The following is a 21,437-nucleotide window of genomic DNA, read 5'->3' on the forward strand; positions in this document are numbered from 1 at the left end:
TTTTACGTAAGCATGTCCTATTTGGGTTTTTATGCGTAATCTTATTCTCGTAAAAATTACGGCCAGTACACGCTAATAATTCAAGGCATAAAATTTATCTAATCTTTGTTTTTGGGATCTGTACTCCGGTGAGAGTATGTACGCGTGTTAAACGGTCACAGCGTCCCGGAGAGATCGGAGTAACTTGGCTAATACAACTAAAATTGTGCTATCTTTGGATTGCAACGAACATAAAGCTGTCACAGATAACTGAATGATGGAAATTTTGCCGAACTTTGCTTGCAAAAACGAATCACTACTTCTCCGGCAGCCTTATAGCAGTAAGCTAGCAATTTTGGCCATGGTTGTCGTGACAACGAATGCTTTATTTTGGTTAAGTAAACTAAGCAGATGCTTGGGACCTCGAGCTTTCACAGGGCCCCGACAGAGTTGGATCCTCTTATAAGAGGCAGTTTTGACATGACATTGCCCATAGTAAGCAATGGGCATTAAGAGAGCCCCGAACATTCGAAAGTGGAAAAGATCCTCACTATTGAAGGCAGAGACATCACGAGCACCCTTTGATTTGATATACTCTTTTGTTTGGGAACTCCTTGGCTTCCTTTTTGCTTGAGGACTCCAACTGTCTTGATGCGTCACATTTTTTTGGGGCTTTGATGTTTAGATTTATCGTTTTTTCGACCACAAAATAATCGACAATTTAGGAAGGAAAACTTTGTGTTAGTTATAGTGTAATAAACTCTTGGGCAGTGCTCCATACATGTGGGTAGACGGTTCAAGTCAGTAATGAAATTCTATTCCTTAGATCCCTTAATCAGATTCTAATTCGTTTTAAGTTTCGATAAAACATGTGATTGGAAAGGATTGGAGGAATAGTGGCACCGATTGAATCAAAACCTTCCGGTACCACTGTTGCCTCTTCCGCTAGACCATCCTTTGTACCAGATTGTACGAACAAATCACAATAAATTTAATCAACTTTAATCAGCAAAGATTGTACTGTCAAATATTCAAGAAAGTTTTACTTAATAAGAATTTCAGGTTCGCGTATGGTCTAAGTAAAGCCTCTCGTCTGGATTTATTTCCCAAGAACCAAGAACCGAAAGCTTTCATCTATCAAGAGAATTTATAAGCTTCTTAAAAGCCGAATCAAGCTTATTCAAATAATTTTCCTTTCCAATCGACTTCAGCTGCAAAACAAATCCCACCGCTAGCACCACTTTCCATTTGCTTCCCATTTATAAGGCTTTTCCCAAAGAAAAACATAAAACAAAAACCACGCTAAGCTTAATAATTCGCTTTGCGAAGATCGCACAAAAATCAAGGAAAAACAATCTCAGAGGTACAATCTGCAAAATAATTCGATCCTCCTCACGAGAGTCAATCAGCCAAACAGGTCGTTTTGGGAGAAGTGAGAAGAATCGATATTGGAAAATTACCTCTCATTAGTTTTCCGCCTTTTCCCCCATTTTTTCTCTCTCTTTTACCAGCTTATTTTTTCATATTCTTTTTTAATCAGCTGCCAAACTTGCCAGCTTAAATGCTGCTAATTATAAGCTCATCTGCACTGTCGGTACCTTCTTCCCAAACGTTTCGCCTGATTTGGTGGGTGAGGTTCCTTAGCAGTCGATTGTGAAATTGGCAAGAAAAAGCAATCAATTTTTCCTAGGGAAGTTTTTTTTTTTTAAAGTAATGATAAATACTTCCATTTTGCTCCGGATTAATAGCAGCAAAAGCACACAAACACCGTCAAGTGTTTTCCAAAATAAATTGCTACCACCACCTCTACAACCGTGCAACAATTTAACGGCAAGGGCAACTTCGACACAACAATGCAAAACTTAAATCGAACGTACAAACGACTCCTACGATTGCCTGTTGTTTCTTGCCATTGCGAGCGTGGCTGACATTTGGCGAGATCCAATTAATCACCGTAATCCGGCAATCCTTCCAGTAGGAGTAGCTTTCCCATGCCTGCAACACAATTGAGTGAAACAAAAAAAGTACTACACGAAAGAGAGTGTAAAATGGAATTTTACAAGGCTAGCAGTAAGGGAATAGTAGAGCCATTAAAGATACCGACTCACATTTCACCGAAGGTTCTTTAAACCACGATTCACCAGGCAAAAAAAGACAATGCAGACAACACAAAACTGGAGCAAACCGACGGAGGAAAGGAAGGGGGAAAAAACAACAACAAACAAGCATCCAACCAGCCACCCACTCTTGTGAAAATCGGAAAGCAAAAAAACAAAAACAGCCAACCCTCTCACACTGCCCCGGTATGTTACATGCAAGCGTGCACCATTATCCTGCCCCAAAACACTTTTGCTTCATAATCAACAAAATTATATAATTGTACAGTGCACTGCTGAAGATAAAGCAGCAATAAAAATGCCGGTAAACTTCCTCAGCAAAGAGATGCGGGAGGAGAGAGAGAGAGAGGAAAAAGCTCCATAAACGAATTATTAACTTACTCTGCTGGCGAACGTGTGGAAGCCACGTGCTTTTAAATACTCGGCACCCATTGTTCCGAACGTGTTTGATGGGAGGCTTTTTTTTTTTTTTGGAAGCTGTAGCCTCCACCTCCAAGTACGAGGAAATGAGAAAAGCTATAAACATAAGGTACGATCTTACGTGATTCGCGTGATCCACAGCTTCCTATCGAGCGTCTCACCCACTCGATCGGTTCGAATGTGATCGAATTGTAGACATTTTGTCTGCCCTGCTTAGGACATCCGACGATCGGGCGCTGTGATAAAGTAGCTTGATAAGGCGGCTCCAACTCGTGCCCACGGTAAAGGGTGATAATAATGCCTTCAGCATGCTGTTGCACCAAAAACGCTGAGGAAAGCCACCGCCGGAGCACCACCAACGGTCGAAGACCACCGGCGAAGGTGCTTCAATCATCGAACAAATCGTAATGATAATGGGGCGGGCTAATAATGTTGATTGAATCGATCGTAAACATTTGATAAAGCGATAATTTCCATTCATCCTCGCCTCGAACGCCCATTGCCGGTGTGGCCGTTTGTGAGCGCACAACGCAGTACGAAGTGAATGTTTAAATAGGCTGCCCTTACTGGATACAGGGTGTGCATTAGGGCTTCGTGAATGACTTTTGTGATTTTGTGAGGGAACCCATTAGTGAAATTGAATTTATCAATTGCTTTAAATACCATTCTGCTGCACACTGTAACCGCTTTATGCTTAATGTTTTCAGCAGCAAAAAACTGGTAATTTACATTCTTACATAAATTATGATTATCAGCTCTCTAATCTTATTTTTGACTGCCATTTGCTAGTGAAAGGAGTTTAATAAAACACAGCATAAAGCTCAAAAGTTGTGACACCCTCCCGAAAAAAAAACAAAAGCTCAACTGATAGCACAATAGGGGAGCTTATCAAAATCGAAATTTTCCCCCTCCGACTCATAAACACCCTCCCCTTGGCCCGTTCTCCATTTGTTGGTGGATAATTAAATGATTGGATAATGAGTAAATGAAATGTACCACCAACACCAACAGCTGCGTACACGATCGTACGAGCTTAATTGAATAAAAGTGCAATCGTTATCAGGTTGCACGGAAGGTTAAAACGAAACATTGCCGCCGTTGCGATCGCAACCTTGTGACCCACATTCGGCGAGATTTTTCCCCCTAGAGGAACCTGGAGCAATCGAGAGAGAGAGAGCGAGAGAGGTGGCGATTCTGATTTTCTGTGGCGATTTAATTAGCTTTCCAGCCTTCGCTTTCCGTTGTGTGGCGCTGTGTGAATCGTAGCCTTTTGCTCAATATCGCGCCCGGCGATGTGAAATTCAAACTTCGGTGCCTTGATTTGGCTCAGCGGCTGCGAGCCGCTGATGAAGCGAGGCCAATTAATGTCGGGCTCAATTAAGCTGCGGCGGGATGCTGGAGCTCTTGGAGCTTAGCATATCGTTAGCAAGGATCGGGCATGCAACGTTCACTATGCAATGTGTACTATACGCTCGTTGCTGGTGTGATGAATGAGGAGTGATTTTTTGCGACATCTTATGGGTGTTACGATTGATGCATTGTTATGGTCATTCACGAGGTTGTAAAACGAAACCTAATCGTTAGTAAATTGTGAACGTTAATATTGACGGTACTTGAGAGCGAATATTTCATCCACAAAATAACAAATCAGATCGTTCTATCGTACCAAAATATTTAAAATGTTCAAGATTTCTAATTCTGAGCCGGTAAGAAGCGTCGATGGCGTACACGACACGAAAGAGATTAAAATCCCATCCGTTTCCTCTAAGTTTTAGGACTGACTATCCTCTTACGTGGTATTAACCTAGTGAAAATGTCCTTTTTATTAAAGAAGCCATCGAAACTGCATCAGCATACGATGTACAACTTTACTGCTTTTAAATTGCAGGAAATTTTTGAGTTCGATTCGCGCATTGTTACAGTTTCCAACAACTTCCTAACAAATCTGGAATTTCCTTAGAGGACAAACCTGTTTGCCAAAAAGCCGAAACGTATCATTTAGAAGATCAATTACTCTATTTTCTAAAGCCTTTTCGACTTTCAGTTCCGACTATTTTGACCATTATTTAAAGGCTGGTTTCTATATAATACCATCAAACGAAAGGATCTCTTGAGAAGATCATCCATTGAACTGTATTGCCTCAGCATTTTGTTTCCCACCTAAAGTTTAATTGAAAAGGAAAATCCCTACATGTTTCAACTCTTTACAACCAGCCCAATAAACCTCTCCCACCGAAAGGTGTTGAACGTTTAGCGTAGTGAATTAAAAAATAATAATCAAACTCAATCAAACACTTTAATCGGCGGCTTCATCAAACGAACTACACATTGGCAAGAGAGAAAGAAAACTAAACCTCCATTGAAACAATCAAAACATTAGAGAATCGCCGTGAGGCAACCAAGCCCTCAGGTGACAGACGTACGATCGAAATCGATCACCGTACCGAAGGGTGGTTCCCGATGAATTAACCGCAAGACGCAAGCAAAGCAACTCCCATTCTCTCGATTAAGTGTCTGTCAGGAAAGGCGGGCTGGAAAAAAAAGGTGTGAACGCTCATTAAAAGCATCCCTTTGGCTTCGGGAGCTGGGATGATCTCACTTCGCACTTGCACTTTGGCTCGACGATTCCCAATAAACGTTTTCCAGTGCACAAAACACCTTTCGAAAAACGTATGTGGGCTGAGCTGACGAAAGATTGTTCTCACCAACGGCACTTGTGTGGATTGCTTTTCGGAAGCTTTTCCAACCGTTAAACACACGTCGGCTGATTTTATTGCGGTCTTCCTGTTTCTTTTTTTTGCTTCTTCTCCAAACTGTTTGTGAACGATCGTGATTAGTTCACAGCATCACGTTAGTGACCTTTCGACTAATTTCATTATACTCATGGTGGAGTTTGGTGATGCAAGCAAACCTAGAAACTAATTGAACCGTTCGTGTGATCGACCTCACACCATTCGCTGCCAAACGTCTCTATAAATAGTGATGATCATGATCTTCCATCTTCAGCAAGAAAGTGCGTCTCCTGAAGGATTCCGTGTGATCTTGTGCGATGTGTAACGAGAACCTACGCATTCGTCGACGATGACGTCTTCAACCCTCGAGTCAACGACCCTTCGGCTTCCCAACGGACGAAGGGATCTGTTTCGGTGCAGGGAATTTGCAAACCGGAAATTCCACTTCAACACCAAGACATCGGACCATGCAAGTATGTTCATCGGATTGGAGCATGGATTAATTTGTTCAGCTTCATTTTGTACGTGAAAAAAGGGGGAAAATCCTTATTAAAAGTATCTATCTCACTTGCTCGGTGCATCGCGATATCGATAGCTTGGGCCTTGGAATCGCAGACGCTCTCCCTCTTTCGCAGTCTTTTGTCTGTCCGTCTCGGACCATCCACTCCACAATCTGTGGGTGTTGCCGCTTGTCCGAATGGAATCTCTTACCATCTCCAAAGGGGCGCAATGTCTCGCATACGTATCATCATAAGCGCATGCCCTTCAGGCCCCAACAGGGCCACGGGCACCAGCTCTGAAAGCAGAAGATGAGAATTTCACCATAAAATAACCATACCAAACGAACCACTGGCCCGCAGTTGACCAGAAAGGGGACGCCGAATACATTAAACAGAACCTGTTATGTGTCTTGCCCGTTGCCCGTCCGAATGCGTCATGCGTTTGCGAACTTCAATAAACGCTGACACTTCTGCTGCAAATCATCAGCGACTCTTGCCGACCACTATACCTGCCCAAAAAGCACTTGAAGCATCTTTTAAGATAAGCTTTAACGAAAAAAAAAGCAAGACTTTCAAGAGCTACACAATTCACCACAGGTCTTGGAGGTCTTTGTGCCTTTAATTTTAAGCACACTGCCAAGTGCTATCGCCAGATTGGGGGTTTCTTTTGCACACGAAAATAAAAAAAAAGACACCCGACCGCCTGTCGCTTCGGTGCACCTTGCACCTACACGGCGTGCCTTTTCGTACGGTAGTAAATTATGACTCTGTCAGGCTACCAAGCGCACATGAAGAACGCCAGAACGAAGCCGTCCAATGACGACGACGACACCTACGAAAACGTGCTGTATGTCGGTGTCGGTGCACACCTTCCGGTTTCCAGCAGCAGCAGCAGCAGCCGTGCACAACAGCCGCAACTAGCGTCGATGTTTGTACGAACTCAACTTCTTCAGCTGTTGTTTTTTCTTCGGCGTGTTTAATTTCGCCTCCACCGTACAGCGAAAAAGGGCAGTAATTACGGTGGCGTTGAGTGTGTCTCGCGCGGAACTGCCAAACGGTACGCCTCTGTGCGGAACCCGTGTGTATGTTTGCGTTGTGACATCCTGTTTCGTGCCGGCGAGCGAAATCAGCAAATGGTTTAAAGTTTTCCACGCTGTTATAGCTGAATAGCTGTCTATTGTTGTTTTGTTGAGATGGAAGTACAACACTGGCAGGTACTTTGGCTAACTAATTATCTTAAATAGCTAACAAATGTTGCAGAATTTAAAGCAAGTATAATGTTCGTTAGTTTTTTCCAATATCTTTCGTTCACTAGCAGGAAAAAGACATACATTAAAGGAAGATTTAAAACTGCAGGCATTTTTTAACACTCACTTATCGCTGTAAACTGCTTTTTATCTAACAAAACAGAAGAAACAGTGTTCAGCGGTTCGGTGGTGTATGCGACATCGGCGCCGGTCTTCAAACGGCAGGACAGGGGTTCAATCCGGATCGTCCCCCCGCAGTGAGGACTGACTATCCAACTACTTGGTAACGGCAACTCTATTGAGCCATTTCGATTGCCGGCGTGGCCTTAGAATGTCATTAAGCCATGAAGAAGAAGTGTTCAGCCAATTCTTAAATATGATTCAAATCAGCTGTCGAAACGGAAGTCTAACAAAGTTCTGGCAGTTTATGGACCCACGTAAGGCCAAAAATAGTAAACCAAGATGTTTTTAAGTTCTAACGCTAGATCGTGATCGTGTAGATCGTGTAGAATGAACTAACTTATGCTTGTTAATCCTATCATTTATTATGAAATGTATTCAGGAAACTTCGGTGCCTTTTAACAGTCTACTTGTACTTGGTTCCAGTAGACGCTAATTTATATTTTTAATAAATCTGTGAAGCTTATTTCGAGGGGTAGACTTCCAAGGTCTCTCCCCCAACCACCTGTCTCGACAGAGGGCCTACGCATCCTATCTGATTAAGTCCCGTAGGATGCCAGAACAGAAGGTCAACCAGCCACCCCTGACATGGAGAACAGACGCTAGATATCCCCCCCCCCCCCCCATTCCCCTGCCTGAATTGTAGTCATATAACCCATTTTCCCTTTGGGTTGAGTTTCCTCGTATACCCAAGCTCTGATATTTGGAGAGATATGTTAACATTCTGTACGCCGTGGACGTATTGAGTCGGATTATAGTATGGAGAACCTATGATGTCCTTCAAGAGGAGTCGGATTCATGCAGAATTAAGTGTGGAATTGCTACATACACTGACAACAAAACAAAAAGTTTCATTTATTCCGATAGAAGGGCCGTATTGTTAAATGATTTAAGAGGTCAAAACAAAATGTTTAATAAGAATTTTTCGATTGCTATTGAGAACTGAAAAATTTTTATATGGTCTGATTTTTGTTCCTTGAACACCCCTGTCTTCGTCTTCTTTTTCATTGCTTAACGACGTTCTCTAGGTCATGCCGGTCATCTAATGGATTGCTGGTACCACGTAGTTGGATAGTCAGTCCTCACTACGGGAAAAGGGTCCGGGTGGGATTTAGATCCCAATCCTGCCGCTTGAAGACCGGTGGCTTTGTCGTCTCATCACCGTGTCCACAATATATAACATCCCTATATGTTATGTTAAAGCGATCTTTCAGCGACTTTTACTTCAGAATTAATACCTTTATTGTCTAGCATCTCGTTTAGACGACTTTTAAGCCTCTAATTTGAAACACAAAAAAGAATTTATTCAATACTGTTATTACCATTTATTTGAATAATCTAAATCATTCAAACACCAGCAATAAAAAAAACGTGTTATGGCAAAATAGGTTAACAGTCTCCAATATTTTCTAAGCATACTATTAAAAACATTGCATTTCTTCGTTTATTTATACATCGATCTACTCCACTTGTTGCGCGAGCTTTATCGCACTTGACTTCCTTTCATTGTTGGTCATTGGCTCTTGTTCACCGAAAGCCGGTAAGCTTCACCACTTCCCATCGTTGAAGAGGATCAATATTTGTTTATACCATCTCTGCAAAAGCTTGCCCCACATTAAGCTCAGTTCGATTTGCTTCTCCTGTAAAACTGTTCCTCCAGACAGAACAACTTTATGCTGCTGGTTGGTAAAAAGTGTGTGTGTGTGTGTGTGTGTGTATGTAGATGAAACCCGAAACATGTACCCGTGTACCGTACAATTTCCCGCCATTCGCCATTGCACAACATACCTATTGCAATGGTTTCCGATGCCATATTACCAGCACGAAATAACTAAAACGAACCACAAACACACTCAACCATCTCGCTGGTCGCATTAAACTGTCTCGTCCCGCATCTGCAAATTGTTACGCAGAAACAGCAAATAAGAAGATTGCATTCCTTGCCCACACAACACAGCGCGGTAATGTCTTTGTCTTTTGCATTTGTTATGCGATCGGTTGAGGTTTTGGTTTGATGTTCGCATAGAAAGGTGTTAATTTTATCCGATACGTTCAATAATTCACAAGGACAATTGGATAACAAATCGGTACGGGTCGGAGAAATGCGGGGATGCGAAATGTTAAGGGATGCGAAAAGTGTAAATTGGAGAGTTAGAGAGAGGGAGAGAGAGGGAGAGAGAGAGAGAAATAAAAGCTCATTAAGGTGATCTGTCATAGGTTTAAGCTTCATTAGATTTTATTAAGCATAAATTCCCGAATTAAATCTGAAGCGTAAGATTTAATATGAGAAATTATAAAGCCACATTTAACATTACTTTTATCTAAAGCATCGTGGCTAACTGTTGACCGTAGATCTTAAAATAATAACACTATTTAGGTTTTTTTTCCTTTTTTTGTGTTTTACCGCTACTAATGTAGATTGTGAGCCAAAAAATCGTAGACAATGATTCAAGCATCAACGAATCAAATAATCAACCCGCCAAACGAGCGAAAGTAAATCAAGCGTCACTTTCAGTTTTCTTCCTTCTTATGCTGCTGGTTTTATTTACTCTTTTCTTTTTGCCTTTTGCAACAGCTTCCATTCAGCTAAAAAAAAATTATAACAAAAACAAATGCAAAAAAAGCACAATCACCATCCCCAAAATTCCATTTTTGTGCGAAAAATTCCAACCACCAGCTTTTTTTGCCGCCTTTTCGCCGTCATCATCGTTCCGGCTGACGTATTCTGAGACCCGGGCTCTGGGTGATCTTTAATTTTTCATTACGTTTTTCATTGCTCGGCTCGGAATCCCGAAAGCAGAAGAAAAGCGGTTGCCGAATGCGTTTTTCGGACGAATTTTCTTTTCACTTTCGTTACATGTGCAGTAGAGTGGCTCAGCTTTTTTTTTTTTTGTTATTCTCCACATAAATCATCCCCCAACGGGTATGGGGACACGAATATTGTGATGAATTGGTTACCCGGTCTCAATGCATCGCGACTGCAATTCCATCAATCACACCGTCACCCAATACGGTTCACACCGCAGTTCGCTTACGACCAGCAGCGCCACAACAACGACAAGCCCCCCCAACAAAAAAATGGTTGATGTTTTGTTTTGTGTTTTCATTTTCCCCCTTAGTTGGGGTGCTTGTTTTTCCGCTTGTTGGCCGCCGCTCGCTACTTTTTTGTTTCCAGCCCGCCTTGTGAGGTGTGAGACGAATAAGTTGTTGTTGTGTGAAATGGTGAAATAAACTAATAATTTGGAAAGTATTTATCGACCGTCGGCGCGCGGGAGGAAGCAAGAAGCAACAGAAATGAATGGCGAGCACATAATGGAGGATGAGATGTAGGATGGCTGTAGGGCACGAAGAGGGCGCGGCGGGAAAGCGGATGAAAAACTTCTCCAAAGTCATTATCCTATAATAAGCAGCAGGATGGTGCGCAAAATTACGCAACCCGTGCCGTGCAGTGCCAATCAACGTTTCCCAAAAAAGGGAGAATTTAAAATAGTGGGCCGCTCGGCTGTGCGCAAACAAACGAGCTGTGTGGCATCGTGTTTTCCGAGCCCTTTTTTTTTGCTTTTCAAATTCCACACCTGATTAGAGCGAAAGGCGAAAATTGTTAGTGCTGAATGTGAACGATATGTGAGATAATGATTTTGCTGATGAAAAGACATGCTGACCTACTTTAAAGTGTTAAAAAGATACAGCAAAAAGGATCATATTATGGAGTGATTGGCGCACCGTCAGTCATCCCATAAGTACTCCTGCGTCTTAAGATATGATTGAAGGAAATTTATTTTTATTTGACATATTGGTACTCCCCATACCAGCTGCGACTGTTTATGGTCAAATTTATCATAATATTTATGAAATATAATATCTATTCAGGGGCGGTTGTGTGGTGTAGGCGACGTCGGCGCTGGTTTTCAAACTGCAGGATCGGGGGTTCAAATCCCATCCAGACCTTCCACCCGTAGTGAGAACTAACTTATGTATTTTTAATTGAAGAAAAACTTCCGAATATGAAATTATAATAACAATTTTTCCACTCGTTACCACGTCGCATCATGCTGCAAATAGCACTCTAATTATTTTTAAAGCTTTACTGCTGTAATAAAAATTCTAAAGAAAAAAACTAACTTTACAATGAATTATTGGCTCACAGTATTCAGTCCACATACAGCCTCATCAATTATTATCGAATGAAAAGAACGATTTTCCGACTTTTCATCGACTTTCATAGACTAGAAGTTCGTTAAGCCTATAAAAGAAAACTTTTTAGACTTCATTGTATGCTCTATATACTGCTCTATTGTATACTATACATACATATTATCTACATTACAGTATATTCCTTACTTATAATTAAGTATGACGGCGTGTTGACGCATCGTCAACACCATGTGTGACTGAAACAATGAACATTAATAGTATGGCATTTCCTCCTTATTCTTCTCCTCATCCTGGGCATGCTTTGTTGTGGATGTTTTCCAGATCTATTGGTTGTTGTGTGTTGTATTCCTCAGGTTTTATTTTTGTTACTATTTCTATTGCTATTGCAACGATGGAAGTTGATTGCAGCTGGGTTGGCCTTTTGTGGTTTGATGGCTATTTTATATCTCTTCAGGCATTTTACTGTAACAAGCATAAAAATTGTTTTGACAGCACAAACCATTATTTGCCTGCGTACAGTGGTCTGTCTAGCACTGAAAGTTCCAATTTAACCTGGCCAGAATCAGATCCAAAAATGATTGACAAACTCCGTCTTGCAGTCGAAAAAGCTACTTCGCTGCTCTCGAGACTGAACCGCCCAAACACTCCCGAACCAACTCCAACGCAGCAACACCAGTTGTTTCAGGGCTGGATTGGTTTGGAGAACACTGTACTGTGGAAATTCCAGTATACTCTTTATGTCTCAAAGTAAATAGTCCACCCTTTTTGTGTTGATAAACCATCTGTTCATTAATTCAAGAATTTGTAACAATACGGCAATAAGGCGTCAGGCTAATATATAAAATAAAAATTAGAAAATTTCTAGAATTCATCTGTTTATTAATTCCCATTAGACCTTAGCAGTAGTAACGTAAATATCTTATCCTAACGAGTATTAAATGTCCATGTTCCATATAGAGGCAAACAAGAATTAATTTATTTTAAGTAAAAAACATTAATCAAATGAACTCAATTGAACCATTTTCCCACCTGCCTGCGGGGAGAAAACACTCTCAACACAACCTGCCCTGCACCGTGGTTTCCTCTAAGAAAAAACAAACCGTTTTTCTTACATCCTAAGTGGCCACTTGCTGCAGCTGCTGCTGTTGCTGCTGTACGGTTCGATTGCAACCCAAATCGCCGCATCATTACATAAATCGGTTCCTACGGGCCACCGATCGTTTAGTTGGCGAGCTATCCATTATAAAAGGGAAGCCTAAATGTGCTGCACACTACAAAACAACAACGAAAAAAAGCACACCACAACGGACTCCCTTTTGAATCGGATCCATTCAGGTTGGAGGCGATACTTGAACTAGATCTCGTCACTCAAACTCGCTTGCCGTTTGCTTCTACCATTTTTTTTTTCGCTCTCTCGATACGCTCACTCCGCACTGATCAGATGGCGATGATCGTAGCAGATTACTTCCGGACGTAATTATTTGCTAACCGAGCGACGGCTAACCGTTTTGCCCGATTTGTCCGAGCACGGTGAACAGTTTGCGGGGCGAGGGAGGGTGAAGCGAAAAAAAAACGACGGCCTAAACCTAAACCTGATCGTGATCATGTCTTGAAGCCCATCAGCGACTGGTGATGCTGCAAACGATGATGTGTAATTCTCGACTTCCTTGCCAAGCCTTCCTTTGCGAGCAAGTATGTGGCTAGCTGCTAGATACGTTTGTCCCCTCTCCTCCACCCAATTACTTCTTCAGTTCCATAACAAGCCGGTAGGCCGTTTTGAAGACCAGTACGGAATTGTCCAGCGAAGTTAGCAACCGATACCCAATACGGTATGGGATCAGTTTTCGCGCGTGGCTTACGCGATATACCACACACAAACACGCACAGACACCTCCTTACTGATGTCGGTTGTCCACCTGATTGACTTCCCTTTCGTGCTAGAGAACCTCCACTCCAAAAGCGATGGAGAAGCATCCTCCGAGCAAAGCATTATACATAAGTCGTGCAGTCAGCAAGGTCACACACACAAATCGTGTCCAGCAGGGCACCCGAACTCAACTCCATAACGCCACACCAGGGTGACAGATTTTCTCAGCAATAGAACACATTCGATCACAAGGCAGGACAGACCATTTATGGTTCTTTAACCATTTGTAGCTCCTCCACACGCGTTGGAGGAGAGCACACATGGGTCGGGAACCTGATACAGACCGTTGTTCCGCATTGGAAAGCTACGGGGTGTAATGGCCGCGAGAAGGCCCCTCAGTGCTGGTTGTGTACATGAAATTAATTTAAATTTCAAAACAAACCTTCGAAGGACGCGGTTCTTCGAGGCGTAGAATTGGTTCCTGTGGACATTAGAATTTATAGGTTATGTGATACATTCTTTACCACACATAAGAGCGAAACTATTTCACACCTCGCCGAACAACCCAATGGAACCCTACCTAATTGCTTCGCCACACACCTCGGTGACCAAATATATTCTAATAGTTTGTCCTTTCCCAGGTCTCTGAGACTCTCTGTTGTTATGCTGAGCCAATCTAACATGCGACGCAACAAGGCACTTGTAGAAAAACACGTTCATTACGTTCACTGAACTATCCTTTTCTGGCTAGAGTGTGATCAAACCAACACGCTCAACGTCTGACGCCATCGTGGAGCGCACAGACATTCATAATTAATTCATAACCTAGTGAAGTCTCGGAGCAGGGGAAAAAAACGTTTCTGCAAGGATACTGTACCGACCAGAGTTCCATTTACTGTGCACGGCCTAAACCGGACAAGTGCACCGGTGAGTGCCAATTGTACCAAGCGAATGTTTGCTTTTAGAAGATCAATAAATAGAATGCCACCTTCCAATCTCTCACGATTTCACTAATGATGACTGGAAGTTGCCTAACATAGCGTTATTTTTTAAACCCATTCTCATCTCTTCAGCGCAGATGAAGCAAGGTTGCATTTCGTGGCGGTGAGTTAAGAAGGTACACTCCTCTGAGCTCTGCCTGCAAAGTTCCAGCCTATCTTTGGAGGTCATCTGAAGGTCAGCTTTGAAACATTTTTATTCCCAGATTGCACCGCATGAATTCGCATTATTGCACAAGTGTTTCTTGAAACTCGAGGCACCCTTGAGTGCTTCTTCTTTGCTTGTATTAATCCCTAAAAGATATAGTAAACCCCATTACAGTACTTATTGGATATTCAACAAACAAACACGCTTGTTCTTTCTGTTAGCAGAAATATTTTTATTTTTAATGCTTGGGACCTAAAACGCACAATCATGCATGCTTCAACGTTTGACCTATCCAACAACAACAACAACAAAAGCTCCCCAAACCGATCTCAGGCCACGTTTATCCCAAACCTCAACAAAGCATCCTTCAGCACCGGCCCGGAAAAGGTCACCCGATCTGAGTCATCCGAAAAGTTCGTGCCTTGTGCGTGTATTGACATTGCTCTAACACGGGTGGCCTTCAACGCGTTGTACCTCGATACCATGTACAAATGAACTAGTCAAACAGTACGAAACCACTGTTTGCCAATACTCTTCTGCTGCCTTTGGAGCTTCACCGTATCAACATTCCCCTGGTCGAACGGGTTCTATATCGCGTGGCTGCGTGGCGGTACATTTCATAAAAGCCATGCCCAAAAGTAAATACAAACTTTGTGTCGCCCGTGCGAAAACTAGCATCCACAAGCTTTCTGCTGAACATACAGTGTTTGCTTGTACAGTTTAGCTTGTACATTCATGAAGGTGCATTTTTGATCACAGCACCACTCGTTGACTGGCTCAGCCGTTGTGCGTAAACAGGCGTCAAATAATCACCTTACCGATTCGATCGATTTGCTCATTTGCAACAAAGTACTGAGCCGACGCATGACACTTGATCATCTGCGCAGTTATTCATGTTTCACACACATGTACATTCCATCATCGGAAAATATATGCTTCCAAGAGCCTCTAGCCGCAGTGCGAAACAGAAATGCTTCTACGAACGAGAGCCCCCGTGCAGAAATAAGTGGCTTGTATGCCAAAAATTAATATTCATGACTCTCTTGTTTATTTTCGATTTCCTTTTTTTTTCGATGCTAAGATCACTCGCACAATCTGTGCCAGTTTAATGGTGACGTGCAGCTTCGAGAAATAAGAAGCCTCCGCCACACGAACACAGCGTGATCGATTTTGTACCGATAGCATCATGTAAAACCCCTGTGCCGCGGGAGACTTGCTGAATGTGCCGTGCAGAATGGGGTGGTTTGGCAAATATTAAATATTTACCCAAACGAACGAGCACGTTAGTGCTCGAACAGGTTGCTTGCTCGGTTGAGGATCGTATACAAAAGAGCGGAGAAAAACACACACACACACAAATAAAACCTGAAATGGACATCCCAAAATTCAACCCTCTGCTGTGCGCGGGTTCGTCGCTTTTCATGCTAGCAGCATTGTAGTCTTTCGTTCTTTTTTTCGCGCTTCGCGTTTTCATCATTGCTCGTCTATCAGCGCCTATTGTGAAGGAATGTTCGTTACAAATTACGTCACCGAAAACGATGCTAAAGGATCGATAATTTGATTCTGGCAGTGGTGGTGGTGGTGATGATGCTTGCTTGCTTCTGTCGTTGAAGGTCTTTTTTGCCTTCGCACTGTTATCCACCTGCGTCCGCTGGTGGTAGGATGTGGATAAAAATATGCTCTGGCGGTTCCCCAACAAATTTGCCACCGTACGACACTCAGTTTTTGGTGGTTCGTGAGCGTGATCGGTTGTAAAAAATAGGTAATCCTTACGTGTTAAAAAATGATTTCGCATTAAGCTTACGAGATCAAGTCAAACAGGTGGTTGAAACTGTATTGCAACGATAAGAATTTGATTTCCTGCCAATTTATTGTGCACCGTTGCTACCACCGACGATCTAGGTCAATCTTCAATCGCGATATGAGGCCAACCGGTGCGCAACCAAACAAAGAAACCGTCCTACAAACATCCCATCCCCGCAAGCCCCATTACACGCAAAGGGTATTCATTTGTGTTTAACGTTTTGATTGCTCCTCTCTGTCCCATTTCAGAACCGATCACCCATGCTGCCAATCGACCTGCGATCGCGATCACCGTCCAGCCCGACCACTTCGATCCTTACCGTAGCCTCTCCTTAGCCAAGCTCGCCGGTGGAGTTCGTGCTGGTAGGTTTGCGTGGTGTGTCTCTAATGATACGCTATCAAGCAGCGGAACGCGACCGAACCGCCAAGGGATCGCCGTGCTGATAGCAGCAAACCAAAAAAAAAAAAGGAAAAGCATTAATCATCCGGAACTCGAGCCCAGCCACCAATCCGTGGGGAAGCCTGAGGGAGTAAAAGCGACGAACCTTTTTGCCGTTTTTCTTGCTGGAAGGATAGTGTAAAGATACACCCAGTTCCTTCCTTCAGCTTCTTTTCCACGGCGTAGTAGGCCCTCACCCTCCACCAGTCGAGACGCGGAACAAATTTAGAACGGGCGCAACGGAGCAACCAGATATATGCCGATCGACACCGATCGCCTCCAGGATGAGCACGAACTCGCCCGGAACGCCGAAGAAGTGTCGGCTGATACTGCAACAATGTCTCGCGATACAGCTGACCAAACCGGGCAATCCGCCCGAAGACTTCTGGATGTACGACAGCGGCTACACGATCTTTCAGGTAAGTCGCACACGTGGGCGGAATGAAACAAGGGGGAGGGTGAGTTGGACAGTGGGGAAAATTGTGTGTATGTGGAGAGAGATTTTATTTTGCAGAGGGCAAAATGATTTGTGTGATTATTGGATACGGTGCGATTGGCCACGATTGGATACGGATCTTGTGAGTGTACGTAGGAATGTTCGGAATGGATTTATGGTACGCTGAATGCAGTGATCGCGTTTGCGTTAAATCATTATTTTTGTTTGAGATTTTTTATTACGATCGCCTTTTTCCGTATGATCAAAGATTGTGATTACAAGAATGTTTGATCTACAAATAACGAAAGGGCTACAAAAAAAGTCTAAGTCTACAAAAAAAAAAGAGACAGAAAACGACTAGAAAAGCGGGAAGTAAGTTTTCAAAAGATTATGATCGAGAGTGTAAATTGGTAAAATGTTGTGAAGTTAATATACAGTTCTCTTTGTGGGTTACATCACATTTTATATACTTCAAAATAGAAATTGGAAAATATTGTGTGTTTTTCTAATTTCGTAATGTCGGCCAGGCCGTATTCCTTAAATCTAAACTTATATCTAGCTTAACAATTCATTACATTTATATCCTATTTGGAGGGTAGACATTTCCTTCTCCCTCAATTCAAGTGCACCTTATCCCGGGTGAACTCGGTTGTGGATGTTGTTCCTGCCAGGTATGGTTCTAAAGTTGTCCTCGCTACGTCTGCTAAGCGGTTGGTGCCGCTTTGGAGTATCGTGCCGTGGAGACTAACAATTGGCTCCCAAGAAAATCCCTTTCCTTGGTGTTCACCACACCATATAGTTGCCAGCATCAGCATGTTATGGCTGGCGGACCCCACCATCGCCAGAACGAACGAGTCCGAAAGCCACTACAACTTTGTGAAGCTACAGTAGCATCCAACTAAGTATTGTGGGTTTATTGTAAGGAGATTTATGCTTAGTTTCCCATAAAACTCGTTTAATTTAGCTATGCAAGATTTGCAAGGCTCGTAAAATCTGGTCCATTTGAGCACGCTTAAAGGACTATACACGCCTAAATCATCATCTTAAATCTAGAAATCCGATCGCAGTGCATGATCAACCTTTCAATCAGTAATGTTTCTAATATTGCTAACTGTGATTCTAATGTTTGATAATTAATTGGATGATTTAAGTTCAGTTTTTTTAATTAGTTATCCAGCTACTGGTGCTCTACCTCAAAGAAGCCAGCAAAGTCCGACTAAGACCTCTCGAAGATTGATATTTATTAAATACATAGTGCTCTGAAACACCGGCTCAACTAGACGTCATTTTAAACAAAACATATATTAAATACTATTTATACTATAAAATAATTCGCAGATGTTCCCTGCATGCTGCTATACTCATATTATAATCAAAATCGTATAAACAATCTTTACAAATCCCTAGCAATTGAAAATATGGGTTATATGAATCCCTTCAATAATGGGGTTCAAATAACCAAATATTCAAAAAATAATAAATTATTGGGGTTGGTATTGCGTATTTCTAAAATCTTCATAAATACAGGGTTTCTGAGTAGAACTAGACAAGTGCGAGGCATTTCTAGACAACGCTCAAGATGAACTGGACAGCGGGTAAGCCGTAAGCTGTCGGTTTCGTGTTGAATGTGAGCATAATAATTGAACCATATTCGAAGACCTTACTAACGCAAAATGTAAAGCTTTTATACTAATAGGATCGTCAAAATCTCTCGCTTCTTTAAAAATCTATCCAAGCGTCCTATTAGCACGTCTCAATACATCGTCCTGGTGTTGTATAAAATTAAATTATATAAAATTAATATCAAATAGAATGCCTAAGCCCCTTATTTCTTTTCTCTCTTGCTTCTTGGTTTAACGACCTCCTAGGTCACGCAGGCCATCTAATGTCTTACTAGACTGCCGATTCCACGTAGTTGAATAGTCAGTCCTCACTACGGGGGGATTGTCGGGATCTCTCGAAATTGCAATTCCAAATAAGAAGAATGAGAAGAACGAAACATGTAACTTAATTTTACATACACATGTGCGCCACCGTTCAACACAACTAATTATTTCTAAAACCTCACACACATTCATCCTTTCCAACTAATTTACCGATACGATTCTCACTTTCTCCTCCATCGCTAAATGCACTCCAGCTAGATTACACCAGCGAAAACAAACAAGTTTTCCGAAGGCCAAACAACCTTACCACTTTTGCAACCAAGCTTATCAAGAATGCAAATCACTCACGAGAGTTTTGCAACACTACCGCACACATTTCTTATCTATCGTAGGGAAAGTGATCGCACCACACCATCATTGCGCCTCACAGGGACCAAGTGACAGAATAAATTATGCAATCCGGTTCCGCCGGACCGCTTTTCCAACCATCCTTCTTTACCTAGCGAATTTTCATCCAGTTCTTCAGCACAGAGACACGCCGGACACACATCCGGATGCATCTAAGCAAAAGCCGTTCAAGAAGAGTGCCACCATTTTTTTTCCCCCACTCGGTTCACTCCCCATCAACCTCCGATCATTAAGTAAGTGCTTGCGGCACATCAAGATAAGGCCGGAGCTTTTGTTATCAACGGGTGCGAAACAAAAACCCCTATCGGCACGCAATAATCACTCGTAACACAGGTTTGTTTTTGTGCTGCCGGAGTTGAGCGCGGCGAGAGTTTTTTTTAGGGTCGTTTACCAAGCACTGGCGACAGATACGAAACGGAAACGAATCACAGATCGCGCGATCCTTTCGCACCGGAAAGGAAGCCCACAAAGAAAGGTCGAGCGAACGAAAGCCATTTCCAACGTCATACCCGATCTGGCTGATCTTTATTTACACACTTTTACATGCAATTTAATGCACACTGTGCTATTATTGCAGTACGCGCCGGGATGCATTTCAATCGGTCCCCTTTTGGGTAGGTTTGTTTGCAATTATTCCGGCCCGCCTGCGGGAGCTCTTTCCGTTTTGTGTTTTTCTCTTTTCACACCAACGCTAGTAATGGTGTGTGTTTGTTTCATGTTTTTCTTTCGCTAATTGCAGTAGTTTGATACGATTTCAAGTATCCCCTTTTTAACACCGGGAAACCGTTCACCTTCTGGTGCTTGTTTTTCTATCATTAGAGCCAATGGAAGCTAAAAAGTGCAATTTTTAAATTTTGCTTTTATTAAGCTTATTTTTTAATCTATTTTAAATTCAAATTTTCTACCTAACCCTCATAAATAAGCTTCCGCTTCGGGAAAAATAAAAAAAAAACACCGCAAACATCTCCGGTGGGTTTGGTTTCCGATTTCTGAGCAAGTTTTGCGGCACTGGGCACGCTTCCGCACTGCCCAAGCTGCAAACGAACAATTACCGATGAACATAACACATTAATCGTTAAGGAAAAGCCCAACCTCTTCATCTAAAGCCTGAAACCGGTCTTTAGGTCATTATTTGTTCGCACATGCACATTCACCACTGGACACACACACTCAAACACTCGTTCAACCCTGAAATTATCTCACTTTCCACCGTGTTGGCATTGACGGACAGGGAAATAAATTGTACTTTTACACGGTTTGGCGTGGTAATGCTTTTCCACTGACCGATCTGTCGTGTCTGATATGAATCCCGTGCTTCCCAGTGTAAACAAGGGACCACCACTGTAATTCTCGGCCATTGCTTGCATTCATGCGAAATGAATTGTTAGAATAGTTCTCTGGAAGATAGTTTCTCAGTGCTTGAAGAGACTAAGTTTTCCATTTTTGGAATCCGATGTCCGACGCCAGTTTGCACGGTTTTGTCTACTGCCACTCTCACTCTCTCCCCCTTTGGTACGGTGGGGCGTAGAAATTAAACCGATTGCTAAATAATACCTTATTATTGATCTCACTTTTATGCTGCTGTCTCGCCTGTTTTGTGCCATTTGCTTTTATTTGCACTAATTTGATTACTTGCTTCACGCTCATTGGATTGAAGCAGGAGAATCGAAGGGGGGGGGGGGGGGGGGATAGGGTTGATGATCCACAACTTTACCTATCATTAGAGACCAAGTCTTTGGGTTATGCTTAGTTTTCATCGCAACTCAACACGATCCTTCGATCGCTGCATAATGATGCAACACTAAGTGCTTGTCGAGTTTAATTATCTTGTCGCAAAATGGCGTTCGAATATGCCAGTTTATCAAACGAGGCGTTTTATTTGGTAAATAAGTTAAAAAAAAAAAAAAAAAAATATTATAAAATATGTAAATTTTGGAAGATAAAAACATAAGTTTATAGTTCAATCAAAACAAACCAATTATTATGTTCATATATGGTTTGTTTTTCCCCCTCACTGCAAACACACACGACGATCATTTGTCGTCAGCATAAATTCCATTTAAGCCAATAACAAATCCATCCCCGGGACACGCATGTTCGAACCTGCCCAAAAAAAAAACGG

The 21,437-nt window shown here is 42.3% G+C and overlaps 5 protein-coding genes across 5 annotated transcripts in view; 3 read left to right on the plus strand and 2 right to left on the minus strand.

Annotated features, from left to right (window-relative positions):
* Positions 1-21,437, plus strand: part of LOC126560898 (uncharacterized) — a 502,800-nt gene that overhangs the window by 437,630 nt on the left and 43,733 nt on the right. The window lies entirely within an intron of this gene.
* The window catches only part of LOC126563276 (uncharacterized protein KIAA1143 homolog), a 154,216-nt gene that overhangs the window by 113,021 nt on the left and 19,758 nt on the right, over positions 1-21,437 (plus strand). The gene's annotated exons all lie outside the window — the stretch shown is intronic.
* LOC126563403 (U6 snRNA-associated Sm-like protein LSm5) overlaps positions 1-21,437 on the minus strand; it is a 168,539-nt gene that overhangs the window by 96,519 nt on the left and 50,583 nt on the right. The window lies entirely within an intron of this gene.
* The window catches only part of LOC126561529 (uncharacterized), a 123,792-nt gene that overhangs the window by 91,871 nt on the left and 10,484 nt on the right, over positions 1-21,437 (plus strand). The window contains exon 2 of the mRNA XM_050217735.1: positions 16,793-17,004. Coding sequence (XP_050073692.1) covers positions 16,870-17,004 — 135 coding nt within the window. The 5' untranslated portion in view covers positions 16,793-16,869. The remainder of the gene's footprint in view (positions 1-16,792; positions 17,005-21,437) is intronic.
* LOC126562120 (sialin-like) overlaps positions 1-21,437 on the minus strand; it is a 293,788-nt gene that overhangs the window by 71,417 nt on the left and 200,934 nt on the right. The gene's annotated exons all lie outside the window — the stretch shown is intronic.

This window comes from Anopheles maculipalpis, chromosome 3RL (genome assembly GCF_943734695.1).
Source record: "Anopheles maculipalpis chromosome 3RL, idAnoMacuDA_375_x, whole genome shotgun sequence".
Lineage (NCBI taxonomy): Eukaryota > Metazoa > Arthropoda > Insecta > Diptera > Culicidae > Anopheles > Anopheles maculipalpis.